This window comes from Canis aureus, unplaced genomic scaffold, assembly GCF_053574225.1.
Source record: "Canis aureus isolate CA01 unplaced genomic scaffold, VMU_Caureus_v.1.0 ptg000087l_RagTag, whole genome shotgun sequence".
Lineage (NCBI taxonomy): Eukaryota > Metazoa > Chordata > Mammalia > Carnivora > Canidae > Canis > Canis aureus.
Genome location: NW_027554428.1, coordinates 56882 through 73275, shown reverse-complemented (window position 1 = coordinate 73275; position 16394 = coordinate 56882). Strand labels below are relative to the sequence as shown.

The 16394-nt window shown below is 34.7% G+C and overlaps 1 protein-coding gene across 6 annotated transcripts in view; it reads left to right on the top strand.

Moving 5' to 3' along the window:
- The window catches only part of LOC144309573 (cullin-4B-like), a 73086-nt gene that overhangs the window by 4060 nt on the left and 52632 nt on the right, over nt 1–16394 (top strand). For 4 of the 6 annotated variants that reach the window (XM_077890657.1, XM_077890655.1, XM_077890651.1 and 1 more), the window contains exons 3-8: nt 2144–2259; nt 11280–11383; nt 11643–11712; nt 14986–15059; nt 15732–15894; nt 15993–16082. In XM_077890657.1, the coding sequence (XP_077746783.1) occupies nt 2144–2259; nt 11280–11383; nt 11643–11712; nt 14986–15059; nt 15732–15894; nt 15993–16082 (617 nt within the window). Of the gene's footprint in view, nt 1–2143; nt 2260–11279; nt 11388–11642; nt 11713–14985; nt 15060–15731; nt 15895–15992; nt 16083–16394 lie in introns of all 6 variants that reach the window. The other 2 variants (XM_077890653.1, XM_077890656.1) reach the window with 2 other exon arrangements.

Genomic DNA, 16394 nt, shown 5'->3' with positions numbered 1-16394 from the left:
AGTAATTTGATCTGCTTTTGTTTTCATAGTTAAGGTTTAGCTGTATTAAATATCTCTTAAAGTTATTTAAATAATTTTGACTAATTTCACATTCCTACATGAAGGATTTAAAAAATATGCCTTTCTGTTTCACATTTTTAACACTAAAAACAAATTTAGAAAATACTCTAGTGCATTGAGTTGGAAGATTGAAATAGTATTCTACTGTTTTGAGTATCATCATACGGACTTTTGATTTTTTTGCTGACTTTTTTTATATGAACTTGTAGATTTGAAGCAACACTTCCTCTTCTTTTCTCATGATATAATTAATAATGGTTTTTAGGCTTTTAAAATAACTCATTCTTTCAGGGGAAATTTTGTATAATAGTAAATTTCTTGAGAGTGAATGTGATGATTAAAAACAAAGCAAAACAAAACAAAACAAAACCTGAGGCACTCGGGTGGCTCAGTCAGATGGATGACTGACTTTTGATGTCATCTCAAGTCTTGGTCTCAGGGTCTTCAGTTCAGGCCTTCATTGGGCTCCATGCTGAGTGTGTAGACTCTCTTTTATTAGTTCTGCGCTTGTATTTTTACTGAGGTGAAATTCACTTTACACAAAATTAGACTTTAACTGCTTTAAAATGGACACTTGTGGGTTTAGTAAATGACAATATTATGTAACTACCACCTGAGTCTAAACCTGAGACATTCTTTTAAATATTTTATTTATTTGAGGTAGGGGAAGGGAGATACCAAGAGAATGAATGAAAGAGTGAGTAAGGGGAGGGGCAGAGAGCGAGAGAGAAGCAGACTGGATTCTCAGCATGCTTGAGTGGGGCTCAATCCCAGGACCCTGAGATCATGACCTGAACTAAAACCAGGAGTCGGATGTTTAACTGACGGAGTCAACCAGACATCCCGGATTCTGAACTAAGTAATTTTAATCATTCTCATTTAGTCCTTTGTAATCACCTCAAACTGAAGCCCCATAAGCATAAACATTATCGTTTCCCTGCCCCTTCCTTTTGCTTTCCTATCTCCTCTCTACCAGATGGTCAGCAGTTTGCTTTCTGTCTCTATGGAATTACATATTCTGGATGTTTCATATAAATGAAATCATTCTGTAAGTGTCCTCTTCTGTCTGGCTTCTTTCACATAGTATAGTGCTTTTGGAGTTCATTCATGTTGTGTGGCATGTGTGATAGCTTCATTTTTATGGGCTAAATAAAACTCCATTGTATGGACATTCATGCTGCTATGAACATTTATGTCTAATATTTGTATGAATGCCTGGTTTTAATTCTCTGGCTGTATAGCAAGAAGGGAATTGTGAGGTTACATGGTAATTTTGTGTTTAACTAATTGAAAAACTGCTAAGGTTTCCCACAATTTTATATTCCCACCAGAAATGTACAAGTGCTCCGATATATCTACCTTCTCTCAAAAACTTGTCGTATGCTTCCTAGTAGGTGTAAAGTGGTTTATCATAATTTTACCTACATTTATCTGTTTACTTATATTGACTGAGTTTTCATACGCTACTTGGCCATTTGTATAAATTCTTGAAAATGTCTCTTCACATTCTTTGCCTAGTTATTAATTGCATTTATCATTTTTTGTAGTTGAATTGCAAGAGTTTTTATTCTAGGTGCTTGATACTTATCGGTTGTATGGTTAGCAAATATTTTCTCATATCCTCAGGGTTGTATTTTTGCTTTCTTGGTTTTTCATTTGGTGCACAAAAATTTTTACATTTTAGAGTAATGAGCTCCAAGAAATTTTCTTTTGTTGCTTATACTGTGGTGTCAAGAATGAATCTATTGCAAGATCCAGGATTATGAATATTTATCCCTATATTTTGTACCAAAATTTTGATAGATTTTTCTTTCATATCTATAGTCAGGCCTTTGATTTTGAATTATGTTTTGAATATGTTAGGTAGCAGTCTGTCTTCATTTTTTTAAATGTAGATATCTCGTTGTCCTAGTGTTATTTATTGGAGAGACACATTTTTACCTGCTCAGTGGTCTCCACACACCTGTTTAAAATAAATTTGTTTTAAGTGTATGATGATGTTACATTTCATCATTTGGACACCGTTAGTATTTGGCCATTGTCTCCTAAACATTTGATTCATAATCTTTTGTTTATTTATTAGATAAACCCTTGATACTGGAAAACTACACTGAAGAGGCATGGCAAAAACTAAAAGAAGCTGTGCAGGCTATCCAGAACAATACCTCTGTTCAGTACAGCTTGGAAGAACTCTATCAGGTGTGTGTTATTTTGGGATATATAAATACTCATTACTAGTAATGGAGACAGGACATATATTAGTAATTGTATTATATTTGCTTGCATCTATTTTATCATTATGCATTATAATCAGAGAATCCATCGAAGATTGCAATCATGAAGTTCAGTTTCTGAATTTATAATTGGTAGATTTATTTAGCTGCAGTTATGCTGTGTACACTCTGCTTTATGTATATTCTTATTCTTTGGTTATTTTAATTCAGTTTAATTTAGCAAGATTTTGTGTAAGTTTCTCTTGCTTTAAAAATAATCTAGAATGGCTTTTTATTAAAATTGGAGAAAAATGCATCGAATGACGAATGAACGTCAAGACTATCCAGGACCTTGTAAGTAGTTTACCCCATAAATAGATATTAGAAAGATAACTACATTGTTGAATACCAGTAGTTCTTTCTTTGTTTTATGTAGCATATTTACCTTTTTTCTCCATACAACTTTACATTAGCCCCCCCCCCCAAAAAAATATTTCTCAAAGGAATACAGTAGAATTTTGGAGCTGTTATTCAGACTAATTTTTTTAACTTGATTTACTCTTTTATAACAACATAATCACTATTTATTTCCTTCTTTTTGTTACGATCCTAGCTTCATTCTTTGTGTTTTCTGGACTCTTACAAATTACAAGCTGTTAGCATTTTTTGGTTAGTTTTCCTTTTTACTCAAATCATCTGTTTTATAGGTAGTTGTATACCTTGATCTCATTTTTTAAATTCTCCTATGTGCACAATTTGAAATGCTGAACCTCAGTTCTTTTATATGAATACTTTAATCCACACTATCAGCTGATAGTCCTGATAAAAGCATTTGTCAGGAGATTCTATTCTTTCAGGCCTCAGTTTTCTCATATTTTAAAGTGCTAATAATAACACTGTAGTATTTAGAGCACAGTGTAATTTTGTTAGGTATAAGATGATGTATGATTGAGATAAATGATTTGAAACAGTATCTAATAGAGAGCACCTAAGTAATTTTGAAGCAGTCACTCTTTTTTCTCTAGCTCCTCCTTTGGACACATGGAATAGTTTTACACTCATATATGCCTTCTGTATATTATATGTACAGTCAGAAAATTATCCTTTTAGAGATATATGTGTATATTTTATAAATAGGATATTACTTATTCTCAATAAGTCTTGTACACTTAAGTATTTGTACTTACTCTCTTGAATGTGAAGTTTTTGTAGTATACATATTCTTTTATCCTTTTTTTATTACAGTGAAACAAACATAAGATATTATCATTTTAGGTTTACGTTTCAGTGACATCAAGTACATTCACTGTGTTGTGCCATTACTAGCACTACCCTAGTTCAAGGACTTTTTTCATTCCCCAGAGGGGAAGCCCATGCCCATTAAGGATTCAGTCTCCATTCCCACCTCACCCGTCTTCTCAATTTCTTTTCTATATGTAGAGAGTTACCTAATCTTGGTATTTTGAATAGTGGGAATTATGCAACAGGCAAGCTTTTGGAACTACCTTTTTTCACACAGTATATATTTTCAAGGTTTGTTTATATTGTATCATGTTATACTACTTCATTCCTCTTATAGATAGGTAAATAACATTTCATCATGTGATACACCACATCTTTTTTACGAGTAATGAACATTTGAATTGTGGGTTGTTGTGAATAAGTCTTCTGTGAGCATTTGCGTGTAAAATTTTCTTTGACTGCTGGCTTTCAATTATTTTGGTTTTATATGGTGAAATGGAAGTGCTAAATCATGACACAGTTCTATACTTAAGTTTTTGAAGTATGGTCTAATTGTTTTTCACAGTGGCTGTCCCATAGTACTTTCCTGTACATTCTCTGTGAGGGAATGTACAGGATCCAGTTTTTCCACATCGTCCCTAACACTTGTTATTTTACATTTTTTCACTGTAGACATCCTAGCAGACGTGAAGTGGTACTCATTGTGATTTGCATTTTCTGAATGACAGTGACATGAAACATCTGTCTTCTCATGAGCTTGTCTCCTTGTGTGTGTCCTTTGAAGATTGTTTGAAAATGTGTTTTTCAAGTCTGCCTTTTATTAAACTGTATTTGTCATTTTGTTAAATTGTATGAGCTCTTGGTATATTCTGGATGCTAGACTTTAAGATATATTGTTTGCAAGTATTTTTTTTTTTTTACCATTCTCTGGATTGTCTTTCTACTGTTTATGAGAAGAGATTTTTGAAAGTGAAATTTACATAACAAAAAATTAACTTTTTCTCGTTTCAGAAGAAGTAAAATTTAGTGATTCATCACTTATATATAGTGTTCCTTCCATCACATGCCCTCCTTAATGCCCATTACCCAGTTCCCTTATCGTCCCACCTCTCTCCCCTCCAGCAACCCTCAGTTTGTTTCCCAGAGTTAGGAGTCTCTCGTGATTTGTCTTCCTCTCTATTTTTATCTTATTTCCTCTTCCCTTCCCCAGTATTGACCAGTTTTGTTTCTTAAATTCCACATAAGTGAAATAAATGGAATTTGTTTTTCTCTAACCTGTTTCACTTTGTATAATACTCTTTAGTTCCATCCACATGATTGCAAATGGCAAGATTTCATTCTTTTTGATAGGAATAATATTCCATTACAGGTATACTTCGCTTCTTCTTTGTCTTTTCATCTGTTGGCGTCCATTTGGGTTCTCTCTGTAGTTTGGGTAGTGTTGATAATGCTGCTGTAAAGATTGGGGTGCATGTGTGCCTTTTCAAATCAGCATTTTTGTATTCTTTGGATAAATGCTTAAGAGTGCAGTTGCTAGGTCATATGGTAGCTCTCTTTTTAACTTCTTGAGAAACCTCCATACTGTTTGCAGCAGTTTGCATTCCCACCAGCAGTGTAAGAGGGTTCCCCTTTCTCCACACCTATGTCAGGACCTGTGGTTTCCCGTGTTGTTCGTTTTAGCCATCCTTACCATTGTGTTTTTGATTTGTATTCCCTGATGCTGGAGTGACGTTTAGAATCTTTCCATGTGTCTGTTGGCCATTTGTGTTTCTTTCTTGGATAAATGTCTTCTTCTATCTGTTTCTTACTTAACTGGATTGTTTATATTTGAGGTGTTGATTTTGTGCAGTTGTTTATAGATTCTGGATACTAACATTTTTACTGGTATGTAGTGTATTTATAATGTTGTATTGGATAAGCAGTATCTTACTAAATTTAATTTTTATCACCCAGATGGAAATTAAACAGTTACATTTCAATTTTTATTCCCCACCTGTGGCCAACACTGATTTGGTTTCAATTTTTTAATTTCATTTTTAAGGATTATCTTGTTCAGGATATTTCATATAAATGCAGTTAAATAGTATGTCTCTCATGTCAGTTTTCTTTCAGTTGGCATTATGTTTTTAAGATTCAGCTATGTTGTGGCATGTACCTATACATCATACAGTATACATCATACATATACAGTATACATCATACTTTATTACACTGAATAATAATTCATAATATGGATGTGCCAGAATTTATTTACTCACTCATCTCTTGAGAGAGCTATGATCCCATTTTTGATTGTTGTAAATAGTGCTTTTATGAACACAAATGTATGTGTACTTGTTTGAGTGGGGTTCTCAATTCATTTGTGTATACCTAAAGGAGAATTGAGAAATCATGTGATAATTCCATGTTTAACTTGTTTAGAAGCCGCAACATTTGTTCCTCAGTAGATGTACCACTTTACATGGTATTGTCCATATATATGAAGGTTTTAATTTCTCCACACCCTTTTCAACACTTTTTTTTTTAGTTCTGTTGATAATAGTCATCAGAGTGGATTTTAAGTAGTTCACACTGAAGTTTGATTTACATTTCGCAAATGACTAATGATGTTCAATATGTTTATATAGGCTTGGGATATTTGTATATTTGATTTTTTTGAGAAATGTCTATTAAGTACTTATATTAATAATATCACCTTAATAAAAAATGAAGTACTTAATAGACATTAAATTTAACATAACAAAATTTCCCATTTAAAAATATGCAGTTGGTTTCAGCTCAGTCATAATCTCAACGTTCTGAGACATTGGGCTCTGGCTCAGGGCAGAATCTGTTGAGGATTCTCTTCCTCCTCTTCTACTTTCCACCCTCTTTGCCTGTCCTTCTTCCATTGCACATGCTGTTTAGATCTGGGTTCCATTCATATATACTGTTAGAAAAAGTTCCAACTTTGCTTACATGTGGTATCAATTCATTTAACCGATTATTCTCTTCTTGTTGAGTGGTATTAGTATCCTTGCCAAGTACCAGTGGAATTATGGATGTATGTGTGTATTTATAGTGTATTTCTGGTTTTTTTAGCTGTATGCCTGTCCTTATTCCAAAATTATACTCTTTTGATTATGCTAGGCTTTATCATAGCCTAGGCTTTATTGCTTTTCCTATTTCCCCAGACTCCTCCTCAGATAATTCTAATTGGCCTTAATTTCATGTTTGCTGATTTTAACTTCAGCTGTTATATTTTCAGCTTTGGGTTTTTGCTTGTTCTTATGATATATTTTTATTGAAATTCTCCATTCATTGAGACGTGATTTAGCTTGTTTCCTTTGGGATTTTTTTTGGCCAAAATATAAAAGTCATTTTAGCATATGATAAAATGTATTGATTGTGGTAAGTCCAAGTCTTTGCTCCCTTGTGGGTAGCTTTCGTTAATTTCTGTATTCATAGAATGGGCCATATTTTCTTTTTCTTAAGATTTTAAATATTTATGCATGAGCGACAGAGAGAGAGAGAGAGAGAGAGAGAGAGAGAGAGGGGCAGAGACACAGATAGAGGGAGAAGCAGGCTCCATGCAGGGAGCCCGACCTGGGACCCAATCCTGGAAGCCTACACCGAAGCCGCCCCCGCCCCCGCCCCCGCCCCGCCCCCGCCCCCGCCCCCGCCCCGCCCCTCCCCTCCCCTCCCGGGGCCGCGCAGCCCCCTATGCGCGGAGCCTCCGCCTGAGCCGCGCAGAGCCCCCGCCTGAGCGGCCGCCTGAGCGGCTGCCTGTGGTGCTTCCGGGCCGCGCAGCCGCCTCCGCGGAGCCTCCGCCCGAGCCCCTCCGACCTGCTCCCGGGTCCAGCCATGCGCGCGCTGCAGCCCTTTAGGGAGCTCGGCCACGGGTTGTGGGGCTCTCCCCGGGGCTCAGGTGTCTGTTAGTGTCCCAGGGAGCCTGAGGGCATCCCCGCCCTCCAGGGATCCTGCTCTAACGCCCGGGAAGATTGTTGAAGCTCCTGCTTCTCCAGGCGGGGCTTTCCTGTCCTGGGGACACTCACCCCGGCCTTAGCCCGGCTCCTCGAGGGGCTCCTCCCCCTCGGATGCCTATGGTTTCTTTAACCCCCTACTCCCCCCCTCCACGCCCCCCCACACCCCCGCGTCTTCCTACCTTGATAGAAGCGTGAACTCTTCTCACTGTATCATTCCGACAGTTCTGTCTAAATCTCAGGCCGAATTCGTAGATTTTCAGGACTTGAAGGTTATCTAGGTAATTTGGTGGGGACAGGTGACTTGAGGACTCTACTCTTCCGCCATCTTGCCCCATGCCCCCACAATTTTTTTTAAAGTTTTAAAAAATTAAGTTTTGGTTAATTATCATACAGTGAAATATTGGTTTCTGGAGTAGAATTCAATGATCCATCACTTAAATACACCAGTGCTCCTCACATCAAGTGCTGTCCTTAATGGCTATCAGTCATCCAGCCCATTGCCACCCATCTCCTTCCATCAACTCTCAGTTTTTTCTTTATTACTAAGAGTCTCTTATTGCGGTTTCCCTCTTACCTTTTGCCCCATCCCGCCCCCCCCCGCCCCCCCCCCGTCTTCATATGTTTTGTTTCCCAAGTTCTACATGAGTGACATCATATGATATTTGTCTTTCTCTGAACTTATTTCACTTAGCATAGTGTGTTCTAGTTCCATCCACATAGTTGCAAATGGCAAGATTTCATGTTGTGATGACTAAGTAATATTCTATTGTAAATACACCAGTTTATCCACTCAACAGTCCATGCACTTTTGGACCATCTCCATAGTTGTGCTCTTTCCATAGCTTGGCTTTTGTTGATAATACATCAGAACGCAGGTACCTCTTAAAATTTGTATTATTGTACCTTTGGGTAATAGTGCAGTTGCTGGGTCACAGGTTAGTTCTATTTATAACTTTTGAGGACCCTTCATCGTATTTTCCAGAGTGCCTGCACCAGTTTGCATTCTTACCAACAGCATAAGAGAGTTCCTGGTTCCCAAATCCTTGCCAGCCCCTATTATTTCTTGTGTTAATTTTAGCCATTGTGACAGGTATGAGGAGCTGTCTCATTGTGGTTTTGATTTGTATTCCCTGTTAATGAGTGATGTTGATTGTCTTTTGATTTGTCTGCTATCCATCTAGGTATCTTCTACTCAGTTCCTTTTCTTCTTTTTTTTTTTTTGCAAAGTAATTGAATTTATTGTGAGGGACATTAAAGAAATTTCCATATATCATAGAAACAGTTTACCCTTTCATGGCTTCATTTTCTTTCTTTTTTGATTTTTTTAATAATAAATTTATTTTTTGTTGGTGTTCAATTTGCCAACATACAAAATGACACTCATCCCGTCATTGACCCCCTCAGTGCCCGCCACACATTCACCCCCACCCACAGCCCTCCTCCCGTTCCACCACCCCTAATTCGTTTCCCAAAGTTAGGAGTCTTCATGTTCTGTCGCCTTTCTGATATTTCCTACCCATTTCTTCTCCCTTCCGTTCTAGTCCCTTTCACTATTCTTTATATTCCCCAAATGAATGACAACATATAATGTTTGTCCTTCTCTGATTGACTCATTTCACTCAGCATAATACCCTACAGTTCCATCCCCGTTGAAGCAAATGATGCGTATTTGTCATTTCTAATGGCTGAGTAATATTCCATTGTATACATAAACCACATCTTCTTTATCGATTCATCTTTCGATGGACACTGAGGCTCCTTCCACGGTTCGGCTATTGTGGACATTGCTGCTAGAAATATCCGGGTATGGGTGTCCCGGTGTTGCATTGCATCTGTATCTTTGGGGTAAATCCCCAACAGTGCAATTGCTGGGTCGTCGGGCAGGTCTGTTTTTAACTGTTTGAGGAACCTCCACACAGTTTTCCAGAGTGGCTGCACCAGTTCACATTCCCACCAATAGTGTAAGAGGGTTCCCTTTTCTCCGCATCCTCTCCAACATTTGTGGTTTCCTGCCTTGTTAATTTTCCCCATTCTCACTGGTGTGAGGTGGTATCTCATTGTGGTTTTGATATGTAATTTCCCTGATGGCAAGTGATGCAGAGCACTTTTTTCATGTGCGTGTTGGCCATGTCTGTGTCTTCCTCTGTGAGATTTCTGTTCATGTCTTTTGCCCATTTCATGATTGGATTGTTTGTTTCCTTGGTGTTGAGTTTAATAAGTTCTTTATAGTTCTTGGAAACAGCCCTTTATCTGATCGGTCATTTGCAAATATCTTCTCCCATTCTGTAGGTTGTCTTTGAGGTTTGTTGACTGTATCCTTTACCGTGCCAAAGCTTCTTATCTTGATGAAGTCCCAATAGTTCATTTTTGCTTGTGTTTCTTTTGCCTTCCTGGATGTATTTTGCAAGAAGTTACTGTGGCCAAGCTCAAAAAGGGTGTTGCCTGTGTACTCCTCTAGGATTTTGATGGAATCTTGTCTCACATTTAGATCTTTCATCCATTTTGAGTTGATCTTTGTGTAGGGTGTAAGAGAGTGGTCTAGTTTCATTCTTCTGCATGTGGATGTCTAATTTTCCCAGCACCATTTATTGAAGAGACTGTCTTTCTTCCCTTGGATAGTCTTTCCTCCTTTATCCAATATTAGTTGACCGTAAAGTTGAGGGTCCACTTCTGGATTCTCTATTCTGTTCCATTGATCTATGTGTCTGTTTTTGTGCCAGTACTTCACTGTCTTGATGACCGCAGCTTTGTAGTACAACCTGAAATCTGGCATTGTGATCTTGTTTTTTTAAAGCATCCTCATACCCCGTATCTCTTATTGGATCATTTAATTCATTTACAGAGTAATTATTGAAAGATACGAATTTAGTGCCATTGTGTTACTGTAAAGTTGATGTTTCTGGTGATGTTCTCTGTTGCTAAGCTCTAGCCAGAAAGCATAAAGGCAAATTCCAGAGTCAAATACATTTATAGCTCTTTGAGAACAAAGTCTGTATTTACCCCCCACCATAACCAGTAAACTATACTGGATTAGATTTTCTAAACTATACTGGATTAGATTTTCACCGTGGTAAATGGGTTATGTTAATATCAAAAGGCGCTATTACTGAAATGTACCGGATTTTTTCTTCATTAAATGTTCCTTTAACTGTAAGGGTTTTGGTAAAATTCCAGAGCTCTGAAAAAAATTGGTTCTACAGTTTTGCTGACCTAATTTTTTCTTTAGAGTTTTTTTTTTTTTTTTAATACCATGTTTGGTCACATCACTCTAGTGATGTGGGGTATATTTTAATATAAGCAAAATGGTTTATTTTATTGCTTATTGCAGGCATTTTAAGCCACACTTAATAAAAATAAAATAAAAATGGTTGTTGTTATTGTACACATTATTTTAAATTCCTTTCTTAATTTTTAAATTTTAAACAAAGATTATTATCTTTTAAACATTCCCGAAGGTAAGATATAGGTTAACTTACTGTTTAGCCAACTAGTTTCATGGAATTATTTTAAATTTTAAAAAGTTAATTATGGTGAATGTCTGGGTACTTAGAATTACTGCTTACAACAGGCTTGTATATACTCACTTGGATGGAAGAATTTTAAGAACATTTTCTTCATATACTATAAATTTTGAGATTGTTTTTTATTATTTAATAGTCCTTAATATGTTAAACTGTTCCTATTCATTTACATATTCATAAGAAATAAGTTCATGATCACTAGCCAGTTTTATCAATAAACGCAGAAGAAGTGAGCTTGGTTATTTTCAACTTACGCATATATGTTTCTAATTTTTCAGAGTGTTAAAAACCTTTGCTCCTACAATTTATCTGCAAACTTATATAAGCAGTTGAAGCAGCTTTGTGAACAGCACATCAGAGCAGAAATTCATCAACTCAGAGAGTATCCTTTTTTCCCCTTTGAGTTGTTTATCTTCTTTTGTCCAATTTTCTATATCGATATCTGAGTAAAAATACTAACTTGGCATACGGGGTTAATATTGTTTTTGTATTTTTATGTTCTGTTTAAAAATGAGGGGTGCTTGGATTTAATGGTTAGCATTATTCAGTTTTACCAAATGCTGTCTTTTAGTAGTCTTATCTTGCATTTGCAAGATCTCTGTTAGTTTTAGAATATAAACTTTTTCTTAACATTATCTCATATATTCTTTGGATACTGGCCCTTTTCTAAAGAAAATGGATAAATGCTGGCAAGATCATGCTAGACAAATGGTAGTATATAAAAACTGTACTTTTTAGCTAAAAGGACTACTATGGAATGTGTTAAGTGGTCTCTAAAAGAAAATCAAACAATATCGTTAACTCACACTATTTAAAAACATACTTGGAAATGCTTTTATGGTAGAAGTCTATTCTTAGTTCTTTAAGATTTGTTTTAGTTTATTGGTGTGCATAAAATTAGGAAGGGTTTTTTTAAGAGAGATATTATATTTTAGATATAGACAACTATAATATTTAACATAAATTTAAGATTAAAGAAGAGCTACAAATTATGCCAGATTTAGTCTCACTAAATAAATACTACTATAAATTAGTAATTGTCATTTGAGGTTTGAATATACAAGGGACTGTGCTATAAAGGCATTGGAGCTATAACAAAGGGAATTATACTAAATTAGGTAAATAGGCATTTTAAATATCTCAACGATATTTGAAAATGACATTTTCAAATGTATCAATGTTTCCGTGTATATCTGAATATGAAAATATGCAAATTATGGCTGCTTTTTAATTTTGGCATGATAAAGTAAGTATAAGATAATATAATGTGTTAATACTCTTAGTATAAGTTTTGAATTTTTATTTAATGTGTAGAAGCAATGCTGTGAATTCAAATCTTCACTAATGAAAAGTGTATTTCTCAGTTTCGTACATAAAGATTAAAAGGTTTTGATGACTGCCTCATTTCCTCCCTGGTTATAGGCCTGTTCAGGTTTTCTATTTCTTCCTGTTTCTGTACTTAGTGATTTTCCAGAAACGTGTCTATTTCTTCTAGATTTCCTAGTTTATTGGCACATAGCTGCTCATAAAATGTTTTTAAAATCATTTGTATTTCCTTGATATTGGTTGTGATCTCTCCTTTTTCATTCGTGACTGATTGTTTTTTTTATGGTTCTTTTACAAAACATCTCTTTGGGGGTATAATGTGATACACAATAAGGCACAGATACTTGACTATACAGTTCAATAAGTTTTGACATATATATCCTTGGTCATCCCTGCCTCTGAAACAGAACAGGAACTGAACATGGGTCCCCTCACTCTGAAAGAAAAATCTGTGGCTGCCTCCATTAAGAGAAGAAAGAGCTAATCTATGCTTCTTCTGTAGCTTACTACAGGCGATAGTAAGGGAAGGGAAGGGAAAGGGAAGGCGATATGAACTTTGATTGTTTAAATGAATTGCCCTTCATATTTGGTTGATTTAATTCTTTGTATTTGGAGTTAAGATCCATTCTCACTCATTTCCAGTTCTAACTCATGTCCTCGTTAGTCATACATGGCTACCATATCACAACTTTCTATTTTTCACCTTTATTTAAAAAACTGGCTGTGAATCCTGGCTCAAAATCAAGGCTGTGAGCTTTGCAACTATCAGTGTCCTTTAATCTCCCACAGCACTGTCGCATGACAAGTTTCTCTGGACCTCATAATTAACTCTTCCTATAACAATTCGAAATATTTTGTGCAGAGTTCCAAGTGGAATCAGCAGAGAGGTGCTGTAAATGGTTTAAGTTAAAGCAAAAACACATATTTTCTAGAAACAGAATATCCATGAATACAATGATTGACAATGTTAAGGTTGTACAAGCACATTTTAAAATCTTATAAATGTAATTACATTATTTATAGTGACCGTAAAATTGCCACAAAAGTAAAAGTCTATAAAACCATATTGAGGATATCTTTGTGGTTTTGATCCTGATTAAAGGATGGTGTGTCAAGGAAAACATGCATGACTTGTATGTTAATTATTCCATGCAGTATTTAACCAGTCAGTTTGGAATATACTTTCTAGAAAAGTCCTACTGCTTTACATAAAGTTCACATGTTATCACTTCTGTGCTGTTATCTCTTTATACCGCTCTGGTTTTCTCTTCTCTTTTAGTTTCTCCTGTTTATATAAATAAGTTTGTATTATACTTTAAAGGTGTGTTTAAATTATTAATGCTCTACTTATTCTTAGATTATAAATTCTTTAAAAAAATTTTTAGATATAATTGAGGCATAACATTGTGCAAGTATAAGATGTATGATGTGATAATATGATACATTTATATACTACAAAATGATTACCAGAGTGGCATTAATTAATTAATACCTTCATCACTTCACATAATTACTATTTGTTTTTTGTAGTAAGAGCATTTAAGGATCTATTCTCAGTACCTTTCAGATATTTTTCAAGTATATGGGTGATTAATTTTGATCACTAAGCTTTATATTAGACCCCCCCAATTTATTCATATTATAAGTGAAAGCTCATACTTTCACCAATTACTGTTTTAAATTTAAAACAATATGGGCAGCCCTGGTGGCGCAGCGGTTTAGCGCCGCCTGCAGCCCAGGGTGTGATCCTGGGACCCGGGATTGAGTCCCACATCAGGCTCCTTGCATGGAGCCTGCTTCTCCCTCTGCCTGTGTCTCTGTCTCTGTCTCTCTCTCTCTGCATCTCTCATGAATGAATACATACATACATCCATACATACATACATAAATACATAAATAAATTAAATATTTAAAAAATAAATTTAAAATAATATAAAAACATTTCCTAACAAATTAACTTTTTATTATGAAATTAATATAACTAATACTTAGAGTTTCTCATTTGAATTTTCTAGTGCAGTATTACTAGATAACACACTAGTGAAAATTATTTGATTTCATCAATTTTTAAAAATATAGAGGGTACTTGACATAAGAATGTTTGAGAACTGCTGTTCTTGTATATGCTTACATTGCAGTTAATTTGTACATAACCAATGTATTCATAGTAAAAAATTCCCTTGGTACTTTGTCTTCAAATATAAAGCATAAGATTTTATATTTGTACATAGATTTTGTCGTAGTGCATATTCCTGTTAATTCTTCTTATTTCTTTTTGTTTACTCTTTACAACTCTAGCTCTTAGTCTTCTAATCCTCTATAGTTTTTAAAAAGATTTGTTAAGCAAACTGTACTTCTTACTAATAACTAATATTTTAGCAGTTTTTACAAAGTGAGAATAATCTACGTGGATAAATTTTATTTATGTATCTCCATTAATCTTTACTATTTAAAAACTAGCAATGTGGAAAAAGGGTGATAAATTGGAAAGTTATCTTTCTGGAATAAATATGTTGCTGCCTATGTTTGATTTAAAGATTGATAGCAATGTTTATATATAATGTACTTTTCTTAAGAATTAAGATTTTATTAGATGAATAATAGTTTAACCCCAGAATCTTTCAGACATAATGTTTTACCTTGTTTTATTTCTGACAGAGCATGATTAGGAACATCTTTCTGTTCCTAGATAGAACTTACGTTTTTCAAATTTCGATGTTGTCTTCCATTTGGTAAGGATTCAATCATTACTTGAAAAATTATTATGTGTGACTTATGATCACTTTTTTATCTCCTAACTGAAAGAAGACATAATAAGATGAATTTATAAACTTTCAAATATAATTTTGAAAACCCGTTTTTCTCTATGTGTATCATGAAACTTAGAAATGTTTAAAATCATGTTAGAGCGCATGGTAACATAGCTTATGGGATAATTTATTATAAAATTATATTACTCAGTGTTAATAATTGTTTAGGAGACATATTATTTCTAAGTTAATTCTAGATAATGAATCATATTTCATACTTATGATGGAAACACTGGGAAGTTGTTAATTGATACCAAATTATGCTAATGAAGGCTAAAAAATCTAAAGGCAAGTGTAACAGTTTTAGAGTCACCCTGAATTTTGATTTATTTTTTAAAAATTATGGAATTATGCATGTCATCCAGTTGTCTTTATATACTCTGAAATCTTACGTTTATTTTAGTTGACTTCAGACTATCAAAAAACAAAGTAGAAGAATTTAACCAACTGTAGATAGAGTTCAGCATCAAAGTATAATTTTTTGAACTATGGATAATGCATTATTACATCAAAGTATAATGGCAAAAAAGACCCCTAGAATTTACAGTTTTAAAAATATATTTATTTAGATAGGTTTTTTTGTTGTTGTTTCAGGGACATGGGCCTTGAATTATTTAAATCATATATAATTCGTGATCAGAATGTTCAGAGTAGGACCGTAGATGGAATTCTTCTGTTAATTGAAAAAGAAAGAAATGGTGAGATGATTGATAGATGTCTGATTCAGAGGCTTTTAAGTATGCTTTCTGATTTGCAGGTAAGTAATGCTTAACTTCTATTACTTTGCAGCTAATTTCTAATCTGGTATTCTAAATATCAGTTTTAACTGAGTTTTAAAAATATATTGCATTTTAGATTTACCAAGTATCATTTGAGAATAAATTCCTAGAAGAAACAAACAGGTTCTATGCAGCAGAGGGAAGGAAGCTGGTGCAAAAAAAAGAGGTATTTGAAGACAATTATAAACTCTAACGTTATCTGTAAAACAGATCATTAAATACTTGGTGGAGAACCATGTTTATAATTCCTATTTAAATTTTGACATACTTTTCTTGCTAATACTTATTTTTTTTCTCTTCTTGGGCATTTGCTAAAGGTTTGTCAATTTTGTTGACCTTTCAAAGAACCTGTTTTTGGTGTTCCTGATTTTTCTTTTTTCTATTGTTTTTCTCCTTTCTGTTTCACTAAATTCTCACAATTACTTTCTTTACTTGCTTCAGGTTTAGTTTGATCTTTTCCCACAGTCTTTATGTGGAA